Source organism: Palaemon carinicauda, chromosome 15 (assembly GCF_036898095.1).
Source record: "Palaemon carinicauda isolate YSFRI2023 chromosome 15, ASM3689809v2, whole genome shotgun sequence".
NCBI lineage: Eukaryota > Metazoa > Arthropoda > Malacostraca > Decapoda > Palaemonidae > Palaemon > Palaemon carinicauda.
This window is the reverse complement of record NC_090739.1, coordinates 18,045,123-18,070,902: the sequence shown is the minus strand read 5'-3', so window position 1 is coordinate 18,070,902 and position 25,780 is coordinate 18,045,123. Positions and strand designations below refer to the sequence as shown.

Here is a 25,780-nt window from a genome sequence, read left to right as displayed (position 1 = left end):
ACCAGGAAGTCGGCGGTTAGTGCCGGCAGGGGGCGGCAGCCTCCGGAAGACAGCAGGCTGTCGCCATAGGTAATCCTAGAGAAAGAAGTATGGGGCGGATACCCGGGGTGTCGGCGATTAGTGCCGGCAAGGGGGCGGCAGCCACCGGCAGTCGTCAGGCTATCGCCATAGGTAATCCTAGGGTGTTAGCATCTTATGAATGGAGAGGTTACTTGGGGTGTCGGCGGCTAGCGCCGGCAGCGGAGGTGGCAATGGACCGGCACCATGATAAGAGAGAGAGAAAGGTAAGGAGGGAAGGTAAAAGGAAGGGTAATGTCCGATACCCCACCGGCTTCCCTCCGGAAGAAGTGCTCTCATGATAGGCGTGGATACGCCTATCATCCGGCGGTAGGGGGCCGGCAGACGGCCGGGAGCCTGAGGTAACCCAAGGGAGGGACAGAGGGCACTCAAAGAGGGGGAGTCTTCCGCCGGCAGGACGGCCGTCGGCACCAACCTAATAGAACAACTATGAAGGGGAAGTGTAGCAGTGTGGCCAGCCAAGCAGAAGAGCACAGCTAACCCTACAACTCTTCCCAAGGGAGGAATTGTAGGACAGCGGACAGGGATGTGGAGGCAAGCCAACACAAAGGGAGAGAGTGGGGAGGGGAATAGGGGTCTTTCGAGGGTGGGGGGAGTCTGTCGGTGCTAGCCTGCCTAGGCAGGGGAGAACGCGCCCCAACCTAGGGAAGGATAGTTCAGATCAGGTACAGCACTGGTGTACTGTCCTAAACTATAAAAAAAACAGAATCCCTCCCCAAGGCCTAACCTAAACCAGGAGAGTCATTCTCCTAGGTTAGGGAGGACTGGGAAAGACACGTCGCTGGGTTGCAGGTAGGAAGGAAGTGTCCCAACCAAGTGCAAACTAGGAGAAGGGCAGGGCCCTTTCCCTTGGTCTCAGTCACAACCTTAAGGGGGGTTCATTCCCTTAAGGTGGGCTGAGAAGAGCGATGGATACTCTGGGGTTTTAGCCAAGATCCCTCCATATATAAGGGAGAGGGAAGAACTACCTAGCCTAACCTACCCGAGAACTAACCCGGGCAGGGGGATAGGATAACGAGGCTACCCAGAGGGAGTTACCCATAGGTGAGGGGGATATTAGGAAGCATACGAGGGCCCTAACGTTGGGTTAGGGGAGTGTGGTACGTCAGACCAAACACGATCCCTTGTATGGTCCCTAGAAGGCGAAAGCACATGTGCAGCACTGTATCTTGTATGTTTAAAATGCCTATATCTTCATTATAATAACTTAGGAACACTTATTATATCATGCAAAGCAAACATGAGCACTAGGCTATCAAGTCTAGGGGCTAGGCTAGCGATCTAGCAAGGGGTTAGGCAAGCACTGGTTGCCTAAATGAATACTAACAGCATAATATAAATAATTCCTAGCAATGAAGACTAAATAACTAATGATATTAATTAGGTATAAGACCGGGAGGGCTGTTCTGGCTAACTAACTATAGCATGCGAGGCGAACAGCGGCGTCGTAAAATGGCGCCTCCGGTCAAGGCACAGCTCTGCCATAAAACACAAGATTTAAGGATAAATAATCATTAATTTATGGCCAGAGCTTATTTAAACAATACTTGAACATGGTACTCAACTTTCCAGAAGAAGGCGAGGCTGAATGCTGCGACATGGCGAACGATGAACACTGATCAAAAAAGCTAACCAGGAAAAATCACTGCTAGGTAAAGCTACAAAGCGAGGAATAAAGACGGACGTGACGTCACACAGAATGATGGCTGTTTGTTTACATCTCGAGTACCGTAGCAGTAACGAAGGAGGGTAACTTTGGAGCGGCTCCTCAGTTATCCTGCCACCTTTCCCCAGCAAAGCGTTATCGCTATATGGGGTGCAGATAGCTATGTGGCGTGTTAATGCATGCGTCCCCTGCTGATATACGATATCCTAGAGGGAAACCTTTAGGGTACTCGCGCCAGAAGTTAGAATTCTGTGATAACCTTTAGTTTAATTCTCTGGGAATATCCACTGTAGTCAAATATACCCTAAGGAAGCTACTGAAGGAACCTTCCATCAGGACGACATGGCTTTAGCCCAAAAACACACACAAACACAAACTGGGGGTAAAACTCAACCTCTTTTCAACTTCGTTGGCAGAAGTAATTGTATATATTTTAATATAAATATATTAATTTTGTTTGCAACATAACACAGAAGAGATGAGACTAATACCAGCTTTCTAGCCTCTTTAGTTCAAAAGTTATCTCACATTGAATATTGTCAAACTTTAAGTGCCTTTTTCTCTATTTTTTTTTTTCATTTTGGCACTCACCCCTCTTAATGAGAGAATGCCTTGATGAAGTCATTGAGCTTCAGCACGGCATTTCATTCCCGTGCTGAAACTTGGTGACGGGCAAGAGGGCTCTCGAACTTGGGGAAATTGCTCCCCCAGTTCGAATCTAAATTTCTCTCTTTTACCTTTTTCTATTTCTCAATATTACTTCGACCTTATCCTAATTTCACAAACTTTCTTTAGTCTTGCTTTCCAAACTCTATGAGAAAAATTTCCCTCATTATATGTGTGTATCTATTATGTACATATATTTATTATTTTTTATTTTTTTCTTTTCTCCTATGGCTTGGATGTTTTTACATCCATTGTAGCCCCGGCGGGGATGTTCATACATCCTTTATTGCTGCCTGCTTTGATGAGTGGGAGGAGGTATCACGGTTGGGAGGTGTTTGCATTCAAAGCTATATGTGAGAGTATTGGATGTTTTCAGCCATCCCGAAGATGGTTTGGACCTTTTTGGCGGAACTATTCTCAAGTGTTGGGTCTTCGGAATCCAGGGGGATCCAATGCTTGGGGTAGGACTCTCGGCTTTTGGCCGGAAGCCCGTCATTATAGATATGGGAAGGATGATTCCATAATTTCTTGGTCTCAGTCCTAACAGGCGGGTTCAGCTTACACCTGTGCCTCTATATCTGTTTTGATGCTATCCTTCGGGTAGGGTATGGAGTGGACCATCTGGGAAGTATACTCTCATTGTGCCGATAGTGGAGAGTGCAAATTTCCTTTCCGACGTGTGATGGCCTAACATTCTCGAGCAGGTACATCAAACTAACTCTTTTCTCTCTCTTTAGTATAATGGATTCTTTAAGGAACGAACCCCCATCCCCTGGATACGCTGACTCTCCCCCGGCACTGTTGACGACCCCTGCTAATGTGATAAGGGATAGCTCTGTTGATGACCTCGGAACGGGAAAGGACCATTCTACTGATATTTCTAAATCGAGTAATTTGGGTAACACGAGGAAACTTCGAATCCTCCATGTTACACAAATTTCAATAGAAACAAATTATGATGATCTATATAAAGCATTTGAATGCTATGGATGCATAAAAGAAATAAGGATGAAACTTGAAGCTGAAACTTGGGATTCATGGATATCTTATAGTAGTTATGACGAAGCATTTAGTGCAATAAGTAATTTGAATAATATTAAAATTAATAACTTGAATGTCGCGGCTGCTCTCTGCGATAAGGTACCAAAAGATTTAGATGTGTACAGGCCTGCCGATTGGTTGGAAAAAGACGCAGATTTAGTCATGCCCTCCCAGAGAAATCCAAAACCACCGATGTGGCTTATAGCTGAATCAAAGGGGGTTACAGGGAATTATTTTAAAATATGCAAATTGATTCAGAAAAAAGTAGGAACTATTGCACCAGGCGATATATCTCGTTTCGGAAAAAATAGTTTCCTTATCCATGCCAAATCCAGTACACAGTCGGTAATATTGTCCAATATGAAAATAAGTAATGATGACATTAAGTTAGATGTCAAACCCCACCTAAATTTTAGCTACGGAAGGGGCGTAGTTTTTAACAGAGATCTATATGATTTTACAGAGGAGGAGATACTGGCCATGTGTCCATTAAATGTATGGAAAGTTCATAAAGTCCCAGGTACATCAATGATAATCCTTACGTTCCAGGATGCTGATGTACCTTTTCATATTATTATCGAGAACGAAAGGATTAAAGTAAGACCCTTCAAGCAGAAGCCATTGCAATGCTTTAATTGTTTTAAATTTGGGCACCCGTCCAAAGTTTGCAAAAATGAGAAGATGTGTAGTATTTGCTCCAAATCTTACCATGGAGAGTGTGCACTTGGAGCCAGGTGTTTATATTGCAGCTTGAATCACAAATCCACAGACAAGATCTGCGAGCTATATAAGTTGGAGGAAGCTGCCCTCAACAAATCAAACTTAGAACACATAAGTGTGACCCATGCCAAAAGACTATTAAATAAATCAAATACATATGCTAAGGCATTAAAATCAAACCAACCTAGCACTGCCAATAGCTCAAAAAAAAGTATACTATCTGACAAAATGTCAAATAACGAGGTAACCATATCACCTCCTGAGGCTTTACCATGGTGTATTAACACTAGGTCATTGCCCATTGCAGTACAGCCTTCAGCCGCCATTACAAAAAGTAATACAAACCTCTCTCAGGCCATGTCCTTGCCTGATCTGATGGAGGTTCCACTTAAGACTAACTTACTTGATGCACCTGTTGTGGGAAAGGTGCAAAAACCTCGAATCCCACCATCTATTAATCGCAAAAGAGAGAGACCTCCATCTCTCTCTCCACCCTCCATTAGAAACGTTAAGGTTATGACATCAAATAAATTTGATGTTTTGTCTGTTGATGTTTCTAATGAACCAGAAGATGGACTGAATAAATCAGAAATTCAAGTTGAGGTCCACCATCCACCTCAACAAATAGATAAAAAGAATACAAAGAGAAACACAAATGTAAAACCCAACATAACAAGACCACCTCTGAAGAAACCTACTGGTAATAATGTTAAATTAAAAACTGCTAATGGGAAGACCTCATCCAAGATGTCTTCCAGAAATAATTCATAGTTTTCTCCTCCATTTTGCAATGGAACTGTCAGGGTTTGAGGGTAAAATATGAAGAACTTAAGCTCCTAATTCATGAGCATTCCCCCATAATTGTATGTCTACAGGAAAGTATGCTTGATTCTAACACTCCTAGTCCTCGAGAGTATTTTAGCTATAGAACACCATATAATCAACAAGCAGGGAGCCATGGCGGAAGTCTCATGTACATTCGTCGAGATGTTCCCCAAATACCCATGTCTATACGTACAACCCTGCAGGAAGTTGTTGTACAAATTGATATAGGGAGAAAATATACAATATGCTCTCTGTACTTACCTCCAAATGATAATATTTTATATGATGATTTAGCAGAGGTCATTCAACAACTCCCTCAACCTTTTCTCTTACTGGGAGATATGAATGGTAGACATCCTTTATGGGGTGATGTTTTGGCCAACACAAGGGGCAATATTATCTCATCAATTGTGGAGAATGAGGATGTTGGACTCCTTAATAAAGGAGAGCCCACACACTTTCATGTTCAGACAGGTACTTTGTCGTGCATTGACCTTTCAATTGCAAGCTCTAACTGCCTTCTTAATTTTGATTGGAGGACATTAGATGATTGGCATACTAGTAATCATGCACCAATCATTATAAACACCAACAAAGGTCCGCCTTTGCAAAGATCGCCACGTTGGAATCTAGACAAGGCAGACTGGGTTAAATTTTCCTAGCTAAGTGAAATCGAAGGGAGAGCAGAACAGTTTGAAAGTGTTGATGATGCCATAGACCTACTGAATGGAACTCTTCATACAGCAGGAGTCAATTCAATTCCCAAAACAACAGGGTTATTCAAACGACGACCAGTCCCGTGGTGGTCTTCAGAACTAACTGCACTCCACAGAGCCACAAGAAGATCTCTAACACGATTGCGTAGACGCAGAACTGATGAGAATTTAACTATGTACAAGAAATGTAGAGCACAGTTCCGTCGTGCCATGAAAGAAGCAAGGCGCCAGTCATGGATGTCTTTTGTTTCCTCCATTAACAGTAGAACACCACCATCTTCTGTGTGGAGGAAAGTAAAAAAGATAGCTGGCAAATTCACCCCCAACCCACCACCAGTGTTGAAGGTGAATGGCCAGTATGTAACTGAAGCAAATGAAGTTAGCAATGCCCTGGCTAATCATTTTTCAAATGTATCCAGCAAGTGTGAAGGAGCCCCTGGTCACCAGTATAGGAGCACTGAAGAAAAGAAAATTTTAAATTTTGCAACAGGAAGGGAAGAGTCGTATAATTCTCCTTTCACTGAAAGAGAATTTGATTCCGCACTTGCTCATTGCAACGATACAGCCCCTGGACCCGATGGAATTCCATATGCAATGATTAAACATGTACATTTTAATACAAAGCTATTTATTTTAAGCATTATTAGTAGAATATGGCATGATCATAGTTACCCAAGTGTTTGGGAACTAGCCATTATTTTAGCCTTTTTAAAACCCGGTAAAGACAAGTCCTATTGCATTGACATCTTGTTTATGTAAAATCATGGAGAAGATGGTCAATGCAAGGCTGATATGGTACCTTGAAAAGAAAGGTATTTTATCACCGGTTCAATGTGGATTCCGAAAAATGCACTCAACGACTGATGTGTTGATACGACTTGAGTCTTCTATTTGTGAAGCCTTTGCTTCCAAACAGCACCATGTTACAGTATTTTTTGACCTTGAAAAGACATATGATACCACATGGAGATATGGTATTCTTAAAACCATTCATGAATTGGGATTGAGAGGAGAGCTGCCACTATTTATTCAGGCATTTCTTTCACGTAGAGTTTTTCAAGTGAGAGTGGGGGAAACTATCAGAGAGTAAGTGCCAGGAAGGAGTTCCTCAGGGTAGTGTGCTGAGTGTAACCCTTTTTGCACTAGCAATTAATGGGATATCCTCAGCCATTCCCCAGGATGTTCTCTCAACATTATTTGTGGATGATCTCTCAATATCATTTGCTGGCACTAGAATGGCAATGGTTGAGAGAAAAATCCAACTCTCTATTGATAAAATTATCCAGTGGGCTGACATGAATGGATTTAAGTTCTCGACAAGTAAAACTACCATTGTCCATTTTTGTCGTATCCGGGGAGTACATCCAGACCCGGATATATACATTAAAGGTCAACGGATACCATGTGTATCGGAAACCAAATTTTTAGGTTTGATATTTGACTGTAGACTTACATGGGTTTCTCACCTAAAAGCGCTAAAAGCTAAATGTGTTGAAGCTCTGAATATCTTAAAAGTATTGTCCCATACATCATGGGGGGCAGACCGCAATACTATTTTAAAATTATACAAGGCCTTGATTTTTTCCAAAATTAGTTATGGTTGTGAGGTATATTCTTCAGCCACCCCAAGCCGGTTAAAAATATTAGACTCGATACATCATGCAGGTATTAGATTGTCTACTGGAGCTTTTAAAACCTCGCCTATCCCAAGTCTCCTTGTTGATGCTGGAGAGTTACCTCTAGATCTTTACCGAATGTCTTCCATTCTTCGGTATTGGTTTAGATTGCAAAGACTCCCTAACTCTCTAGCCTTTCAGACTGCAAGCCTTGTAAGACACGCATCATACTTTGAGTTGCACCCAAAATCTCCTCAACCTTATGGCTTTCGGGTGAAACGATTATTAAATAGTCTGGATATAATTAGAAATAAGGTACTTCCATTCAAGGTATCATCAACGCCTCCATGGAAGTTACCAGAGATATCTTTTTGTAAATATTTTATTGGAGATAAGAAGAATATGTCAGACCTAGAAGCCAGGTCTCTTTTTAATGAACATGTTAAAGAACATAGAGGATCAACTTTTATCTATACTGATGGCTCCAAATCTGATGCTGGCGTTGGATTTGGAGTACATAGTAATGGTTTTAATTGTAGAGGTGCACTTCCTCTGACCGCTTCCATATTTACTGCCGAACTGTATGGCATATTAACCGCTATTGAGAAAATAGCGTTGGAGAAGGAGGGTAATTTTACAATTTTTAGTGATGCAAGGAGTGTCCTTCAAGCTATGGAAGTTTTTAATTCTAATAACCCTCTAGTTTTAAAGATTTTAGAATGGCTCTTCCTTATTGGACGGAGAGGTATAACAGTTCAATTTTGTTGGGTTCCAGCACATGTAGGTGTGTCCGGGAATGAGAAGGCAGATTCACTGGCTAAGGAGGCTGCATCCGAGTTGCTGCCAAGAAGGTATCCCATTCCCTGTAATGATTTCTTACCTGACATCAAGAAATTGGTTTGCAATAAATGGGATAGTCAAGATGGCATTAAAATGAGGGAAGTAACAAATGACATATCTCCTTGGAGGTATAATATGATGCCCCGAAAATGGGAGACGTCTCTTTGTCGTCTCCGTATTGGTCACACTCGGTTGACACATGAGTTTCTGCTGAAGGGCCAACACCAACCGTACTGTGACAACTGTTTAGTACCTCTAACAGTAAGGCATTTGTTGACCGAATGCCACAATTATAACAACTTGCGGAATAGATATTTGTTTGAGGCTCGAGGTGAGGGTGGCAGGTTCATCCTTGCCAAGATTCTTGGAAATGATGTGTCCTACCATGCAAGTGGCATTTTTAGATTTCTTTCAGAAGCAGGTCTTCTGAAAAATATTTAACTTTTATGGCATTCAATTTTTATGATTTTAATTGAATACTCTTTAATTTTTTATTTCATTTCATTTTTTATTTTTGTATACCTAAATTAAATGTTACCGGCGTCAATGACCTTAGATGTCAGGATGCCTGAAAACTTTAAATCATTCATTCATTCATTTGGCACTCACCCTCCTCTGTAATTCATAGCCTTGAATGCAGGATGACATGAGATATCAAAGCAATATTGTCTCCCCTGCTCTATAGCCTCTGTTTCAATGTGCAAAGCAAAGACTCAGTGAGGCTCTATTGAATCTGTCATAGCACCTCCAATGCTGTAAATCACAGGGTAAAGGATTACATATCATCACTAAAGACCAATATTATAACTAGAGGCTATGCTACTTGTGCAGTAAATGTTGCTTAGCCGCCATCTTGTTTTTGGTCGCTTAACATCAACACGTCTTTCTTCAGCTTCGTTATTTGTGAAGTCTACGTCGACTGTTATGTTAAGTAACAGAATTAGAGTTATGATTTAGTTATCCGCTGTTCTTGATGATTGCGTTACCTTAATAGGGAGGTTAATTCAATGTTTGAGAATGCTTTTAGTTTTTTTTCCAATGTTTATGCGATCAGCTTCAATGTTGTTACTGTCCTTAAAATATTTTAATTTTCCTTGTTTCCTTTCCTCACTGGGCTATTTTCCCTGTTGGGGCCCCTGGGCTTATAGCATTCTGCTTTTCCAACTAGGGTTGTAGCTTAGCAATTAATAATAATGATAATAATATGATACCCTTCAGTCCCAGCCCTCATGCCAGCTCCATCTTGGAGGTTTTTAGTTTTATATCTTATGAATTTTTACTCCCATTTCATCTTGTTTGTTAATTTTTCAAAGCTTTGATCCCTTGTGGTATCCTAACCCCAAAAATATCTTGTTACTGCATTGCCAAATCAGGATTTGAAAGGGTTAAATCGAATCGTGGATCCAAATATCAAAACATGTTCAGTGAGAACCGTGTTTTAAGATTTTAAGCAAGTCAATTAGAACGATCATATGGAAAAGTTATGTTCCCTGGTTTTTCCTACCAAGAGTTGATATTTATTTGCTCTCATATCATCCTAGGTATTTGGGTTCTGTCTGCAGTATTTGGGTTCTGTCTGCAGCATAATATATAATCGTAAACCTATTAACATTGTGAAAGGAAATATTAGCTTTTCTAAGGAGAATAGTTTAACTAAAAATTAAATTTTTGATAATTATGATGAGGTTATGTGCAGGAAGGTATGATTTAGAAAATTACGAAATATTTTTTTTTCCTTTTTTTTTCTTGCACAGGTTCGTGTCAGCCATAATCTAGTTCCTCGCACTTACAAGGTGATTGATGTTATGAAGGATGGTGCTAATACGCAGACATTTAAAGCTGAAAAAGACACCTGGAAAACTGTGTTGGATTATTTTAAAGAGACATATCCTCAGAAAAAGTTACGTTATCCAAAACTTAATGTTATTCGAGTAGCGCCTGAAACTAAGACTGTTTTTCTTCCAATTGAGGTAAGAAATGAAAGCATTTTAATTACTAATCATTGATATGAGCCTTAATTATTTACATCAAACCCCTCCATTTCCGGACAAGCTTGACCTAGTCTTCAATATTGTAATTTAAGAACTAGTATTAATGAGTGTCCATATATGAGCACCTGTAAACCATTTCATTAGGAATCTCTCTTACTTTGATTTTACATTTTAACTGAGTATTCCCCATTACATTTTTTGTTTGTTCCTACACAAATACAAACCTCGTCCTTTACGTAGGATAAAGTTTCAGTGAGGCTGGAGTTCACGGTAGTTAACCACTTTACTATGAAGCAGCGGATCTGCCCTCAGTAGCTATATATAAGATTTGTAACCATCAGATATATATATATGCACACTTGCTTTGACACAAGTAGTATTCTGTAATTTGTAATTATAAGGTATACGATAAACAAAAAACTTATTTTCTGATGAGAGAGAGAGAGAGAGAGAGAGAGAGAGAGAGAGAGAGAGAGAGAGAGAGAGAGCGCTGGTCACTGCTCTTTCCCTCAATGTAAAATATCCTTCATTATTTTTCATTTTGTTTAATTTGCATTTTTTTTTTTTTTTTTCTCTCTCTCTCTCTCTCTCTCTCTCTCTCTCTCTCTCTCGAGAGAGAGAGAGAGAGAGAGAGAGAGAGAGAGAGAGTGTGTGTGTGTGTGTTTGTTTGTTAGCAGAAAGTTGGGCTATTCTGCTTTGCATGGTTGGTTTGAAAACATTGGCCTACAAGTATGTGATTTATTTTATTATGTTATACGATTTTCTGTATCACAAATGACCAAATCCTCAAAGATCGAACCCACGATTAAGGAAGGCCAACTGTAATTAATTAGATGATTTTAGAAATGAGGTTTTGCAGAATGCATCTGGCACCTAAAGTGTCAGGGGTATGTAGGGCTTCCAGTTCAGTTATATTTTGATTGCAAAGTTCTTTATGGCAACCCCATTGTTGGCATTAGCTGCCATTTAAAGAGGACATTGTTTCTCGACAGGGTAGACATGCAGTTCAATATTTCTCTCTACTGAAGTTCCAAGAAATATCTAGGGTTTATATTTAGGAATAAGGTTTCCCAATTTACTTGTCTGTGTTTGGGTACAATCGTTCCATCAGAAATATTGAGAAGAATGATGACTTTTACAGGAAAAGGAACAAGTCTTCAGTACACTTAGTCATAATTTACCTGAATGACTGATTCTCGTTACTTCTTTTACAGACCTGTAGAAAACAGCGCTTTCCCTATTGCCTTTGCAGTTTAGGATGTAAAGTAAATTTTGTAAAGTCATCATGGTATATGATGTAGATGATTGCATTGTGTAGAGACTATTATTATATCCCTTTTGGGCTTTTCCCAAAAAAAATTTTAACACAAGAAATTTCAGAAGTCCAAGACTCTTTTTGCTCACAAGTGGATGAGGCTCATTTAGACTATAGCACCAAAAGAGAGATTTATTAAAGTTACTAAATTGGTGGGATTCACATCAAAGGATAAGCCAAGGTATCAGCTGAGAGCTTTCAACCTCACACATCTCTTTACTTATAGATGCATCAATATCCAGGTGGAGAGTGACTTTTGAAAATCTACATATTTTGAGAGAGTGGTCTCCAGTGGAGACTCGGATATGCATCAATTACCTAGTGCTGTTAACTATAGCAGAAGTGTTGAGGATTTGTGAGGCTCTTTTCACGACAGCATATAGCTTATGCCAGAAAGTAAGGAAGCACTATATTAGAGGAGCATTTTTGCAAAGCTTAATGGCTTAATACAAAAGCCATATGTATTGATCTTCTCTCTCAATTAATTTTGGGAATCTCAGTATTATAGCAGGCCAACTGAGCACAAGAAACCAGGTGATACCTACAGAATGGCCCCTTCTTCTGCAGGTTTGTTTAGAACTGTGGAAGTAGTTGTGTTAGCTAGTGATAGGCATATTTGTGACTTGGCGTTCAATATATTTCTCCTCAGTTTCAACTTCTCAAGCATGGCCTTGGGATGCCATGCTTAATCCATTTTCCTTAATTTGTGTGGCCATCAACAAGTTTCAAATGTCGAACAATGTCAAGATGTCTGTTAACTCCATTTTGACCTTAGAGAGAATGATTCCCAGACTTAGGGCCACTTTTGTTGTAGATGCCTCTGAGACATCTGTCAAGGATGTATTGTTTCAGGCAGCCTCTTTGTTACATTATTTATAAAAATCTTTGTATTCATCAGCCAACCACTACAAGAGACTCGACTATCTTTTAGACCCAAAAGATTGTCTAAGCCTTCTTGGTTATTAATTTTAGCTTCTATTATTATTATTATTACTTGCTAAGCTACAACCCTAGTTGGAAAAGCCGGATGCTATAAGCCGAGGGGCTCCAACAGGGAAAATAGCTCAGTAAGGAAAGGAAACAAGGAAAAATAAACATTAAAACAAATATCACTTTATAAACTATAAAAACTTTAACAAAACAAGTGGAAGAGAAATAAGATATAAAATAGAAGTGTGCCCGAGTGTACCCTCAAGCAAGAGAACTCTAACCCAAGACAGTGGAAGACCATGGTACAGAGGCTAAGGCACTACCCAAGATTAGAGAATAATGGTTTGATTTTGGAGTGTCCTTCTAGAAGAGCTGCTTACCACAGCCAGAGTCTCTTCTACCCTTTCAAAGAGGAAAGTGGCCACTGAACAATTACAGTGCAGTAAGAAGAATTGTTTGGTAATCTCAGTGTTGTCAGGTATATGAAGACAGAGGAGAATATGTAACGAATAGGCTAGACTATTCGGTGTGTGAATATGTAGGCAAAGGGAAAATGAACCGTAACCAGAGAGAAGGATCGAATGTAGCACTGTCTGGCCAGTCAAAAGACTCCATAACTCTCTAGTGGTAGTATCTCAACAGGTGGCTGGTGTCCTGACCAGCCTACTACCTAAGGTGCCATATACTAATAGGTTGTATCAATTGCAATGGTTCTGTGTTTCATGGTGCATAGCATAGAAAGGTTGGGCTACCAGATCATGCTTAGGCAATAGTATAAAGTTTTTAAGGAACAGTAAAAATCTTACAGAATTTAGTTCAACTTATAGGCATTAATTTTTTTATTGAATAATAATATCAGGAGTACCGTTAGATAATTTGTTATTGAGAAATCCAATAAGTTAGAATCTAGATGTTGCTTTGAAATTTCTTTTTGGAAATAAATTTGAACCTTTAGAGAATATTACTTATAAAAATTGGACAGCAGTGTTAAGACTACTGTATTTCTTTTGACTGGCATCTGCTAAAGGATATAGTATGTTGCAAGCTTTATCAATGCTAGTGGGTTTCTCACCTAAAGGAAGCTTTAGTTAACTTTTACCTAAATTCAGAGTTAAAAACAACAGCCAGGTTAAAGGTCTGCCTAGGCCTTTCAAAATTCAGAGGCTTCATGCAGTGCTAGGATTTTATGTGGAGAAAAGTCTTATGTAGTTAGTTTTGAGATGATAATGTGGAAGTCACTAAGACTATCGGAGGTTAGGCATGGTGTCTTTTATTGTATGGTGTGAATGCCAATAAGGCCTTCATTTAAGAATGTGAAAATCTTCGTCACCTTGATATCGGTGTACCTGAGCAAGTAGTCATCCAAGATTTGCCACCATGGCGGGTTAGCTATTCCTGCCCTCACTTTCACGCCAACCTCTAAAGTTGCCCATACCAGTCTACAGAAGCAGCTGGTTTTGGAAACAATATCCAAAGTGTCAATTTCAGTTCCTGCAGGACACCACATCTACGTTGACGGCTCAGTACAGGCAGATAGAAGTGCACCATGTGCTATGTTCTCCCCCACTTCAGAATGTCCTGAGGGTGGGTGGCATGGTCGCAGGTTGCCAAACTCATCCAGTTCCACTTATTGCGAACTTCAAGGTACTGTATATGGGATGCAGTAACTCTACTTGTTAGAAGAAATGTGAATGGATTGGTGATCTGTGACTCCAAAGCTGCACTCCAGGCGCTGACATCTTCTAGGCCCAGCTGTGGCCGTGTTGTGCGAGACATAGTGTGTCAACTCGCTGCTGCTTACAATGCCTCGCTTGTCTTGTCCTTCATGTGGATGCCCTCCCATATTGGGCTAGCTGGGAATGACATGGTGGACAGTCTTGCTAAAGCTGCCTGCACGCTGGACCTTGATGACAGAAATGTTGAGCCCTCACTTTGCTGCCTTAAACATAGAATATATTCAGCAGCTTTTGCCTGACAGTACAGCGTAGGGATGTAGAGAGGGGCACTAGCGTTTCCATACAACATCATGATAACTTTTTGCAGAGCCGTCACAAGTACCGGCGACGTGGACTCATGGTGTGTAGGCATAATGTCGTAAGTGCCAGGATAAGGTTGGGATATCGTCCTGTGTGGCAGGTTGGACAGACACTAGATATACCACACTACACCTCATGTAAACTGTGTAACCTTGCTAATGCCAATAACCTTGAACACTACTGTCTTCATTGCCCCACTGTCAGGAATCTGTTACCTCAAGGACAAAATTTACTCCAAACCTGCCAATATTCACTCAAAGATGACCACCTAGACGTAATTTTGACTCTTCATCCACACTTTGGTGGCTGCCAAACTGTCTGTTACAGTTGCTGTGATAATGGAATTAGATCTCATATAGGTTATTTTTGTAAGTGATATACTGATGATTCAATGCTGTAATTTTTTTTTTTCTGTTTATTTCTGATGTACTGTATGTAACTGCTAATATGTAACTTTGTTTTTTGGGCTCAAGCCATGTCGTCCTGATGGAAGTTCCTTAAAGGCAGCTTCCTAGGGTATATTACAACTACGGCGATATTCCCAGAGAATTTACCTTCAGGTACCCAGAATTCTAACTCCTGGAGCGAGTATCCCTAAAAAAGACCTTAGGGATATCGTAAATATCAGTGGACGTATTCTTGACACGCCTCATAGCAATCTATACCCCGAATAGAGTTAACACTTCGTAGGGGTAAAATGGCAAGAAAACGAAAACGATAAGAAAGGGGGGAGCCGTTCATAAGGCATCCCTCCTCCCCGTTTCGAAAGCGTGCCCTGCGCCGCTCACGGCGCCATCTGTATTCCTTTTTGCGTAGCTCTACGACTCGGTGTGTTTTTCCCTGTTTACTACCCAATCTTGGAATTTTCTCGTTTAATAATGCTTTCTCCAACTTCTTCTGCCTCGGATAAGTTGAGTATTATTTCTTTTATGTATAAATGTAGGCTCTTGGTTAAAATTAAAGTAATTAAAAGAGTTATCTTTGATACAAGAGCTGTTGCCTGCTGGAGGCATCATGGATGCTGTCGCTCGCTAGAATAGGATTTATTTGTTAGCAAGAGCGACGTTCCCAGCCCCTTTGCGCTTAAATATTAGCTACTTAGCTTATTTAGGAATTCTGTTATGATGCGATAGTAGTGTGCCTGGCGAAATTTGCCAAGGCTGCCAACACTAGTCTTCGTAGGCTAGTTGTTGGCCTATGTACTTCCTGCATGATAATTAGTCTTCCAAATGTGAATTTATTGCTTTAAGCGTTAGGCAACGTTATACATATAAGTCCTTTTCGAGTACCTTCCAAGATAGTATTGGTGTGAGTTTCGGTGAATTAGGTAATCGATTCTCTTAGTGCCTAGGCTAGGTTGTCTTAGGTCATTATAATATTATCTGTTCCCCGTTTGCTCCCTTCTCTTCGGGGAAGGGGCAAACCCTTTCCCTCTGTTTAAGCCTTAGGCTTAACTCTAGTGGTTTATTTGAATTAATCTTCAAATATATCTATGCTGGAGTAGTACTGTACCTTCCCGTTCCAACTGTATTGGTTCAGAGGGGGACAGTACAACAGTGTTTAGTCTGAGCCCGGTTTGTCTGGCATGGGGCAGAGTCTCCCTTGCTGATTGACTCGGGCATTAAGGGTTACCCCCTTGGTCCACCTTGTTGGGTTCCAGTAGTGATCCCTTTACTCGGTGACTCATCAGACTGTCCTATTGCCGTTCCGGTCTCGGGATATGTTCCCTTTTCTGGAAAGGCAATTCCTTCCTTGCCGTGGTTCTTGGGAGGCAGCCAGTAGTGCCGGCCTCCCTCTCGGGTCTTTCTCTAACTGAGATGAACTGTCTTAGTTGGGAATGACCCTTAACCAAGGTAAGGTTGGATAGGACCCTCTGTCCTTCCCTTCTCTTTTTCCGTTCCTTGTGTCAGTCGTCTGCATCCTTGCCTAGCCTAGGTTGGGATGAGGAACTGACGTGGTCTCCTGTCGGCCGGCAAAGTGTGCCGACCGGCAGAGACCATTACTTTGAGTGCTGCCCGGTCCTTTCTTGGTCCCTCCATCGCTGCCGTCTGAAGATTCAGTAGGCAGCGGTTAGGAAGCTTGACTTAGTGTCTCCCCTTCCTTTCGGCACTCTTTCGGGTGCCGGGCCCAGAGACTCATAGTCTCTTAACCCGGCACTCATTCTATTGTCTTAGTATGTGTTGTCCTTGCCGTCTGCCGGCCTACAGGCCGGCCGTCGGTGGGGAGGGGTGTTCTCCAGTTCTCTTGCTGTCGGTCGGCGTTGGGTGTATACCTTTGCCGGCCGGTCTCTTGCTCATCTGCCGGCCACTACAAGTGGGGCCGGCAGCCGAGCGCTGCCTAGTGTGGGGGCCAGCCGGCAGGGTTTGTTTACTGCTGCCGGCCGGCCTGCGACACTGCCCAGTCAGCCGGCCACTAAGAATGATGGCCGGCAACGCAGTGCAAACCGGGTGGCTACGGTCCGGCAACCACTGCCGGCCGGTTCAGGCATGGGATCTGAAGTTCTCCCCAATAAAGGTGATCTGATGTTGTGTACTTGAGATCTACCTTTCGAAAACAAGGGGGGGGGGTGCTGATCGGCAATAGCCGGCTGGCACACCACCCTCAGGTACTGTATCAGTCCTCTCTTGGTGGTATATTCAACCAAGGGAGTTCATGATGTAGTAGGTTACAACACTGTCTTTTCTATCTTACTTGTGTTACTGGTATAATCACCTGGTGTCGCCTTACAAGGATAAAAGATAATTCTTTTATCCCTGGCCAGAATGGTAATATTTTACCTTAGGTGTGAGCTACACCTAATTTCCTTTGGAAATACGTTCTCTGGTTATTCTAGTAAAGACTAACTATGTGACTTGGCTGGTGGGCTTCCACAGGTGTTTGTGTGGGTTTCACAAGTAGGTGTCTTTCCCTTATTCTTGTTGAATACTCATTTGTTACATGTGAATTGAAATTCACTTGATATTCATGGAAATTTTTCTTCTTTTACAGGAGGAGCATCCGAAGTGTGATAGTGTCTTCTGCAATGTCCGCAGTAAGAACTTTTGCGGACATGCCTCGTGTAGGAGGCACGCGGCTTGTGCAGCCTCCAATGATGACCATCGTTACTGGGATCCGCAGGTATGTGCTGTATGTACTAACCTGCTATCAGAGGCTTTTGAATCCCCTAGGTCGGCGGAGTCAAGAGATGCAGCGAGGGAGAGGCTTCGCGTATGGGTAAGGGGTTTTCAGAAAAACACCACTGGACCTTATCTTCCTAACGAGAAGATGAGGGCATACCTTTTTCCCAAGGCTTCCCCTGATGCTGTTGTTCCCCAGCCTCGGCCGGAGATCCCTCTGATCCAGATTCCAGTGGAGGAGGATGTCGCTGACGCCTTGCAGGACATCCAGTTGGACGACAAGATGTCCGACTTGTCCGATCGTGCGGAGCAGGATCTCCTCGCAGAGGGCGAGGAGCAGGATCGAGATCCTATTGCCGTGGAGGAAGAGGTTCCCGTATCATCAGACGTGCCGGTTCAGGTCCCTGAACCTATCCCCTCTACCTCGTCCGCTCTTCCAGCAGAGCTTGGACAGGCTCTCTCTTCCATCGTTGGTATGATCCAACAGATGCAGAGGGAGAATAATCAGAAGGCCGCTACTTTGGAGCTCCAGATGCAGAAGATCACAGCATCACGTGGACCTCCAAAGAAGCTCAACGTTAAGGACCTTCCTCTGTGCTCGGATGCCAACCCGTGGAGATATGCCGAGCACATGCCGATGACGATTGGGAAGATCGTCATGTCGGAGAAACTGGGTTCAGTTCCCCTTGAGGAGGTGGAATTCTGGCCCAGTAGAGGGGCCTACCCGGACTGCTATGTCCGTTTGAAGAAGGAGCCGGCTTCGAAGGAGGAGACGGAACCAAAGGAGGTGATTATCCTGGATCACTCCAAGGCTCAAGCCACTTTGACAGCTGCTTTAAAGGAGAGGGGGTTCTCAAACTCAAAGGTTGCCGCTTTGAGTAAGAAGCACCCCTCCTTTGTATCCTCCCCGGCTAGGGCCTTCCCCTTTATGCAAAAGGGGTTTGCGGCCGTCATCAAGGCGGTTGAAGCTGGCAAGCCGTGCCCGTCTTTGGAGGAATGTAAACCTCTATCGTTGGCATTGCCAATGGATAATAAGGACTGGAAGGAGGTGCACCTTACTTTCTCGGTTGGGAAGTTGGACGCCGACATTGCAGGACAGCAGTTCGGCGAAAACCTTCCCAAGTTGTCGGAATTCCTTCTACGGAGGGAATTGGACACAAAGGAGCGCCTGGCAGCCTCGATGTCTCTCCAGACCAACATGGAGACGATGGCTAGCGACCCCAAGATGCCAGAGATGTTCATGGTTATGGCCAAAATCCATCTGGCCACAGTAACCAAGGACCTCTATTGCTTTGTTAAAGCAAGGAGGGCCTGTAGGGAGTTTGTGTTCGCCTCGGCCACAGTGAGGCACGAACCCAAGAGGCTAATTTCATCCAACATCTGGGGTAAAGATCTCTTTCCCAAGGACGTGGTCAAAGAGATCGTGGACAAGGCAGCCACTGAGAACCGCAATCTTCTCCTGAAGTGGGGCCTGTCCCTTAAGAGGAAGTCTTCTCCGGATGAGGGCCCTCAGCCGAAAGGAAAGGCGAAGAAGTCAAGGTTTTCCTCCCGTCCAGCCAAGTCCTTCAAACAGCAAAGACAACAGCAGCAGCAGCCAGCTTTGCCTCCGGTTCCACAACTGGTAGCCCAGACCCCGACCACCTTCCAATGGGTTCCCCAAGCCATGTCATCAGCTTCCCCGGCATTCAATCCCGTGTTCGAGGGACAGTCGACCACGTTTCGTGCAAGGCCCAGAGGAGCAGCTAGAGGGTCATCAAGACGCCCCTCTAGGGGACGAGGATTCAGAGGTGGTCGCGGCCAGGGAGGCAAGACTGCAGGACAGTCAAAGTGAAGTGTCGCCGGTAGGTGGGAGACTTCAGTATTTCCGGGATCGCTGGACCTTCGATCCCTGGGCCCACAGCCTTCTCAAAAATGGACTGGGTTGGAGTTGGTACAGTACTCCGCCCCAGTGCCCTCAATTTTTCCAACACTCCACCCCCGTTTTGGAGGAGTACACCCAAGATCTGTTGGAGAAAAAGGTGATCAGGAGGGTAAAGTCCATCAAGTTCCAAGGGAGGCTGTTTTGTGTTCCCAAGAAAGACTCGGGGAAACTCAGAGTCATTCTGGACTTGTCACCACTCAACAAGTTCATAGTGAACCACAAGTTCAAGATGTTAACGTTACAACACATAAGGGCCTTACTGCCCAAGAGGGCATATACCGTCTCCATCGACTTGTCAGACGCATATTGGCACGTTCCAATAAGTCGTCGTCTCTCCCCCTACCTAGGATTCAAGCTACAACAAAAACTTTACGCTTTCAGGGCGATGCCCTTCGGACTAAACATAGCCCCAAGGATCTTTACGAAGCTTGCGAGCGCAGCTCTCAAACAGTTACGCCTAAAAGGGTTCCAGGTAGTAGCCTACCTGGACGATTGGTTGGTGTGGGCAGCATCCAGAGCAGAATGCTTGCAAGCTTCCCTACAAGTGATTCAGTTCCTGGAATATCTAGGCTTCATGATCAACAGAAAGAAGTCTCGTCTTTCTCCAGCTCAGAGGTTCCAGTGGTTGGGAATTCACTGGGATTTAGTGTCACACCGTCTTTCCATCCCGATGTCAAAGAGGAAGGAAATAGCAGGGTCTGTCAGGAGACTTCTAGGTTCCGAGAGGATATCAAGACGCGAACAAGAGAGGGTTTTGGGCTCTCTTCAGTTTGCATCAGTAACAGACCCAGTGCTAAGAGCACAGCTAAAAGATGCAGCGGGAGTATGGAGAACCTTTGCATCGAAAGAGCGAAGGGACTTGAAGAGACCGGTCCCACTTCGACTACGTTCTCTTCTCAGACCGTGGTCTCAAGCCAGTCGTCTAAAGAGGTCTCTACCTCTTCAGCCACCCCCCCCATCAGTGACAATCCACACAGACGCCTCAAAGGTAGGGTGGGGGGGTCACTCCCATCGGAAAAAAGTGCAAGGGATCTGGTCCAAGCTATTTGGGACCTTTCACATAAACTTTCTAGAAGCTATGGCAGTACTTCTTACCCTGAAGAAAGTATCCCCACGTCACTCGATCCACGTAAGGTTGGTACTGGACAGCGAGGTGGTTGTGAAATGTCTGAATCGGCGGGGATCGAGATCCCCACCTCTCAACCAGGTAATGTTAGCCATATTCCGACTGGCGGAGAAGAAGAAGTGGCACCTGTCAGCAGTTCACCTTCAAGGAGTCCGGAATGTGACCGCGGACGCTCTATCCAGGGTGACACCGATAGAGACAGAATGGTCCCTAGACGCAGGATCATTCTCTTTCATCTTGAGACAAGTCCCAGAACTGCAGATAGACCTCTTCGCGACGAAGGACAACAAGAAGCTGCCGAAATATGTGTCCCCATACGTGGACCCCTCGGCAGAAGCAATAGATGCGATGTCCCTCGATTGGAACAGATGGTCCAGGATCTACCTGTTTCCCCCTCACAATCTGATGTTGAGGGTCCTCAACAAACTGAGATCCTTCAAGGGAGTAGCAGCAATAGTGGCCCACAAGTGGCCGAACAGTGTATGGTTCCCTCTGGCTCTGGAACTACGACTGAGGTTTCTACCACTCCCGGACCCAGTTCTGTCCCAGCAAGTCCAGAAGTCGACTGTCTTCGCTTCATTACAGAAAACCCGAACCCTGCAGCTCATGATTTTCTCTCCCTAGCGGTGAAGAAACGGTTCGGAATCTCGAAAGATAGTATCGACTTCCTGGAAGAATACAAGTGTAAGTCTACTAGGAGGCAGTACGAATCTGCATGGAAGAAATGGGTAGCCTTTGTCAAAGATAAGAACCCGCACGAGATCTCTACGGAGTTCTGCCTATCCTTCTTCATTCACCTCCACGGACAGGGGCTGGCGGCGAACACAATTTCTACATGTAAGTCAGCTCTAACAAGACCCATTCTATATGCCTTCCAGGTAGACCTCGCTAACGAGATGTTTAATAAGATCCCAAAGGCCTGTGCTAGGCTTAGACCATCAGCTCCTCCAAAGCCTATTTCATGGTCATTAGACAAAGTCCTTCATTTTGCCTCATTACTAGATAATGAGGAATGTGCGTTGAAGGACCTGACTCAAAAAGTGATCTTCCTTTTTGCCCTTGCTTCTGGGGCCAGAGTTAGTGAGATTGTGGCCCTCTCGAGAGAGGAGGGCCGAGTTCAGTTCCTGGATGGGGGAGAACTGAACCTGTTTCCGGACCCTACGTTTCTCGCTAAGAACGAGTTGCCCACCAACAGGTGGGGTCCCTGGAGAATCTGCCCTCTGAAAGAAGATGCATCTCTATGTCCCGTAGAATGCCTTAAGGTCTATCTTCGTAGAACTTCAGACTTCCATGGGGGCCAACTATTCAGAGGAGAAACATCGGGCTCGAATTTATCTTTAAATCAACTTAGGGCGAAAATGACATATTTTATTCGCAGAGCGGATCCTGACAGTTCACCCGCAGGTCATGATCCGAGGAAAGTTGCTTCATCATTAAACTTCTTTAACTTTATGGATTTTGAACACCTTCGTTCATACACTGGCTGGAAGTCTTCCAGGGTATTCTTTCGCCACTATGCTAAGCAAGTGGAGCAGCTAAAGAGGTCTGTGGTAGCAGTTGGTTGCGTCGTTAACCCTGCTGTTTAACTCTGCGAGGAACAGCGGAATCATTTGGGACTTGGATTCTTGGGTGAATAGTTAGTTATATATGTTGATATAACTGGTAGTGTAGGCTCTCAGAGCCCATAGTGACTGTTCCAACGTTATGGTGATGGTAGCACAAGTACAGACAGGTGTGCCAAGCGTTTGCCAACGCTATTGTCAGCGAAGTAGTAACATGGACGTTAAGTTTGATACCGGGGTATGTGTAAGTGACACATATGTTTTCTTTCAGATAATCATTCATCCATGCACTACAGTACTTGTGAAAATTGTTGGTCATCCACCTAGCATATGTACATATTTATGGTGACCATGTCTATTTATTGTTTCTCAATAAACTTGTTCTCGGGAACCTTGCGTCTCCTTCACCTATATTTTTGATTTCATATTGTTTTTTGAGCATTTAGCCTATGTATATTAATCGGGGATATCTATAATAGCCTATTCCTTAATGCAAAGCCTGGATTATACTGGTTTATACTTTCCTTAGCAATAAGGACTCCACCCCTTTCTGAGGATGGTGGTAGCAGCAAGTTTAATCCTACGCAGATATAACCTTTTGTCTAATTTTACTTCGACCAGGGTGCTGGTCGGGACTTTTTCTTTTGGATACTGTAGTCCCGTAAGACTTCGCTTTACTTCATATAGAGTGAGACCACTATATGGTACTGGCTGGCGAGTGATTCATACATAGGTATATGTACTCTTCGTTCGTTTCTAGAGTCTAGTAGGACTCCTCCCTGTAGGGGGCAGGAAGCACTCTCATGGCTTATGATTAGTGAAAAGATGTATAACGGTAACATCTTAGGTCTGTCAGTCGAGTTGACTAAGAAACATTCTTGAGGAGTACGGCACGTATTGAGAATCCACAGATACAGTAATGCTCTGGTATACTTCCATCAGGACGACATGGCTTGAGCCCAAAAAACGGATTTTGAGCGAAGCGAAAAATCTATTTTTGGGTAAGATAGCCATGTCGTCCTGATGGACCCGCCCTGCTCCTTTTCAAAAATAAATAAGAGTGAAAAGGATAGTAGGACCCCTCCCTACATACAGTATCTGTAGCACCTCGTGTATCGCTACAAGGAATACAGATGGCGCCGTGAGCGGCGCAGGGCACGCTTTCGAAACGGGGAGGAGGGATGCCTTATGAACGGCTCCCCCCTTTCTTATCGTTTTCGTTTTCTTGCCATTTTACCCCTACGAAGTGTTAACTCTATTCGGGGTATAGATTGCTATGAGGCGTGTCAAGAATACGTCCACTGATATTTACGATATCCCTAAGGTCTTTTTTAGGGATACTCGCTCCAGGAGTTAGAATTCTGGGTACCTGAAGGTAAATTCTCTGGGAATATCGCCGTAGTTGTAATATACCCTAGGAAGCTGCCTTTAAGGAACTTCCATCAGGACGACATGGCTATCTTACCCAAAAATAGATTTTTCGCTTCGCTCAAAATCCCTTTTTGGGCTCAGGCCATGTTGTCCTGATGGAAGTTCCTTCATTAGTAGCTTCCTAGGTATATTTGACTACAGTGATATATCCCAGAGAGTTTACCAAAGGTATCCAGAATTCTAACTCCTGGAGCGAATATCCCTTAAAATTTTAAAAGTGATATCGCGTAATATCAGAGGACGTATTCTTGACACGTCGCATAGCTATCTACACCCCTAATAGCGTTTTCGCTTCGAAGGGGAAAAGTGGCAAGAATATAGGAGAGTCGTTAAATTGGCGACGCTCCTACTGTACTGTAAATAGTGCGCTAAATAGCCACCCCACGACGCCACCTAACGATTCTTTCTGCCGTAGCTTTGCTGACCGGTGTTATCCCGTGTTATCTCTCTCTATTTTGGAGTTTATTAGTCGCTGTGATGTCTTCACCAGCCTCATCTGCTTCTGGAAAGTTAAGTAATATCTTTGAATTGTGTAAATGTAAGCTCTTGCCAGTTTGACTCTTCGATTGAGATCGTAATTAACGTAACAAGAGCTGTTGCCAGCCGGATGGCGTCATGGACGCAGTCGTTCTTCTAGTACATTTAGTTAGCCAGAACGACTTTCCCGGCATTTTTGCTTTGATAACTTTAGCTATTTAGATATTTAGCTAGGGATTTGTATATGTGATTGTTGTCGTGGATTTGGCTATTTATTTCGAGCCCCACGAGTGCTAGGCTTCCTAGCCTAGGCACCTACACACTTCATGCATGATATAACCTTCCTGGTAAAGTTTTATTGAAGCTCAGGCAATATTTTTTATACAATTAAGATATTACTGCATAAAATTTTCCTCTTCCAAGATAGTATACGAGAGAGTTTCGGTGTACGATTCTCACTGCTCCTAGGCTACTAGCCTAGGGGCTTTAGTATACTTTCATACATGTCCCCAATTGCTCTTGTATTGTCTTTTAAAGGGAGACTGACACCTCCCATACCTTTTAAGTCGATACTAATCTCCTGGTGAGATTTAAGAGCAATTCCCCTTCCCTCTGATTAGCCTAGGCTATCCTCGTTTAGCTTTGCTTTGAACTGAGTTCTGGCAAATCTTTACTGGGGTGTTCCGTTTCTTTCTCTTAACCACAGAGTCGGTTTTTGAGCTTAGAACGGGACTTCAGAGTAGAATGTCTGTGTTAGGCAACTGACTGTCTTGATGAAATGATTTCCCAAGTCAGGTTAGGTTGTCTTTACAGGAGGCTAGACCTCCCTAGACCTACATGGAGGTTTTGTATGACAATTCCTCCTTCCATGGTATAGCAGACAGTCCTGTGCTGGTAGATCTTAGACCGAAGAAATTATTTCTTCCACTGCCTAAGATCTCTGGTACGAGATTCTGTTCTCTTGCGAGACTGCGTCCTGTGTGCCGCCTTCTCACTTGACAAACCCAACCTGGGGAAATGATTTCCCCTACTTGAGGTTACCTTATATGAGATCAGAATCCATCAGGTTAGGTGATGCCTTCGGGTATTACCTCACTTATAGGACCCTTTCCCCTTCCCCACTGTCTCTTTTTTGTTGGCTGAGCCATCACTCTCCCTGGCCGTCATTCTACATTTGACCCTATGGGTAATCTGAAGAATTGGACTGAGGTTCCCTGTCTGCCGCCGGCTGAGCCGGCTTCCGGCAGATAACCTCATATTCATTAGAGTGTTCTTCAGTCCTCCCTTGGACTGCCTTCCATATCCCATATGGATGGGATATGGTTGGGTGGAAGCCCAAATATAATTCCCCCTTCCACTTGAACCCTCATTCCGGATGTAGGCCGGCAAGGCTGAGCCTTTGCCTTCCTCCATCCTCTCTTTTTCTCTGCCTTTCCTTATACTGGGCCGGCCATGTTGGTTGTCTGTCGGCCGGAAGTTGCTCTGCCACCACTTGCCGTGGGTGTCGCTGATCGATGATCTAATGACAGTAGACATACTATGACCGGCCGCCGGCAACTAGGTTGTCGACCGGCAGCCGCCCACCCAAAGTCTAGACATTTGCCGCCGTGGGTCCTACTTAATAGAAGGATCCTTCGGCTGCCAGCCGGCAGAGCCGCTGCCGGCGACCTGCCGCCCATTACTCTGAAGACAGTAACTGCCTTCAAT

At 43.7% G+C, this 25,780-nt stretch overlaps 1 protein-coding gene across 1 annotated transcript in view; it reads left to right on the top strand.

The window, feature by feature from the left end:
- The window catches only part of LOC137653900 (protein argonaute-3-like), a 189,921-nt gene that overhangs the window by 78,597 nt on the left and 85,544 nt on the right, over positions 1 to 25,780 (top strand). Inside the window, exon 6 of the mRNA XM_068387527.1 lies at positions 9,923 to 10,138. Coding sequence (XP_068243628.1) covers positions 9,923 to 10,138 — 216 coding nt within the window. The remainder of the gene's footprint in view (positions 1 to 9,922; positions 10,139 to 25,780) is intronic.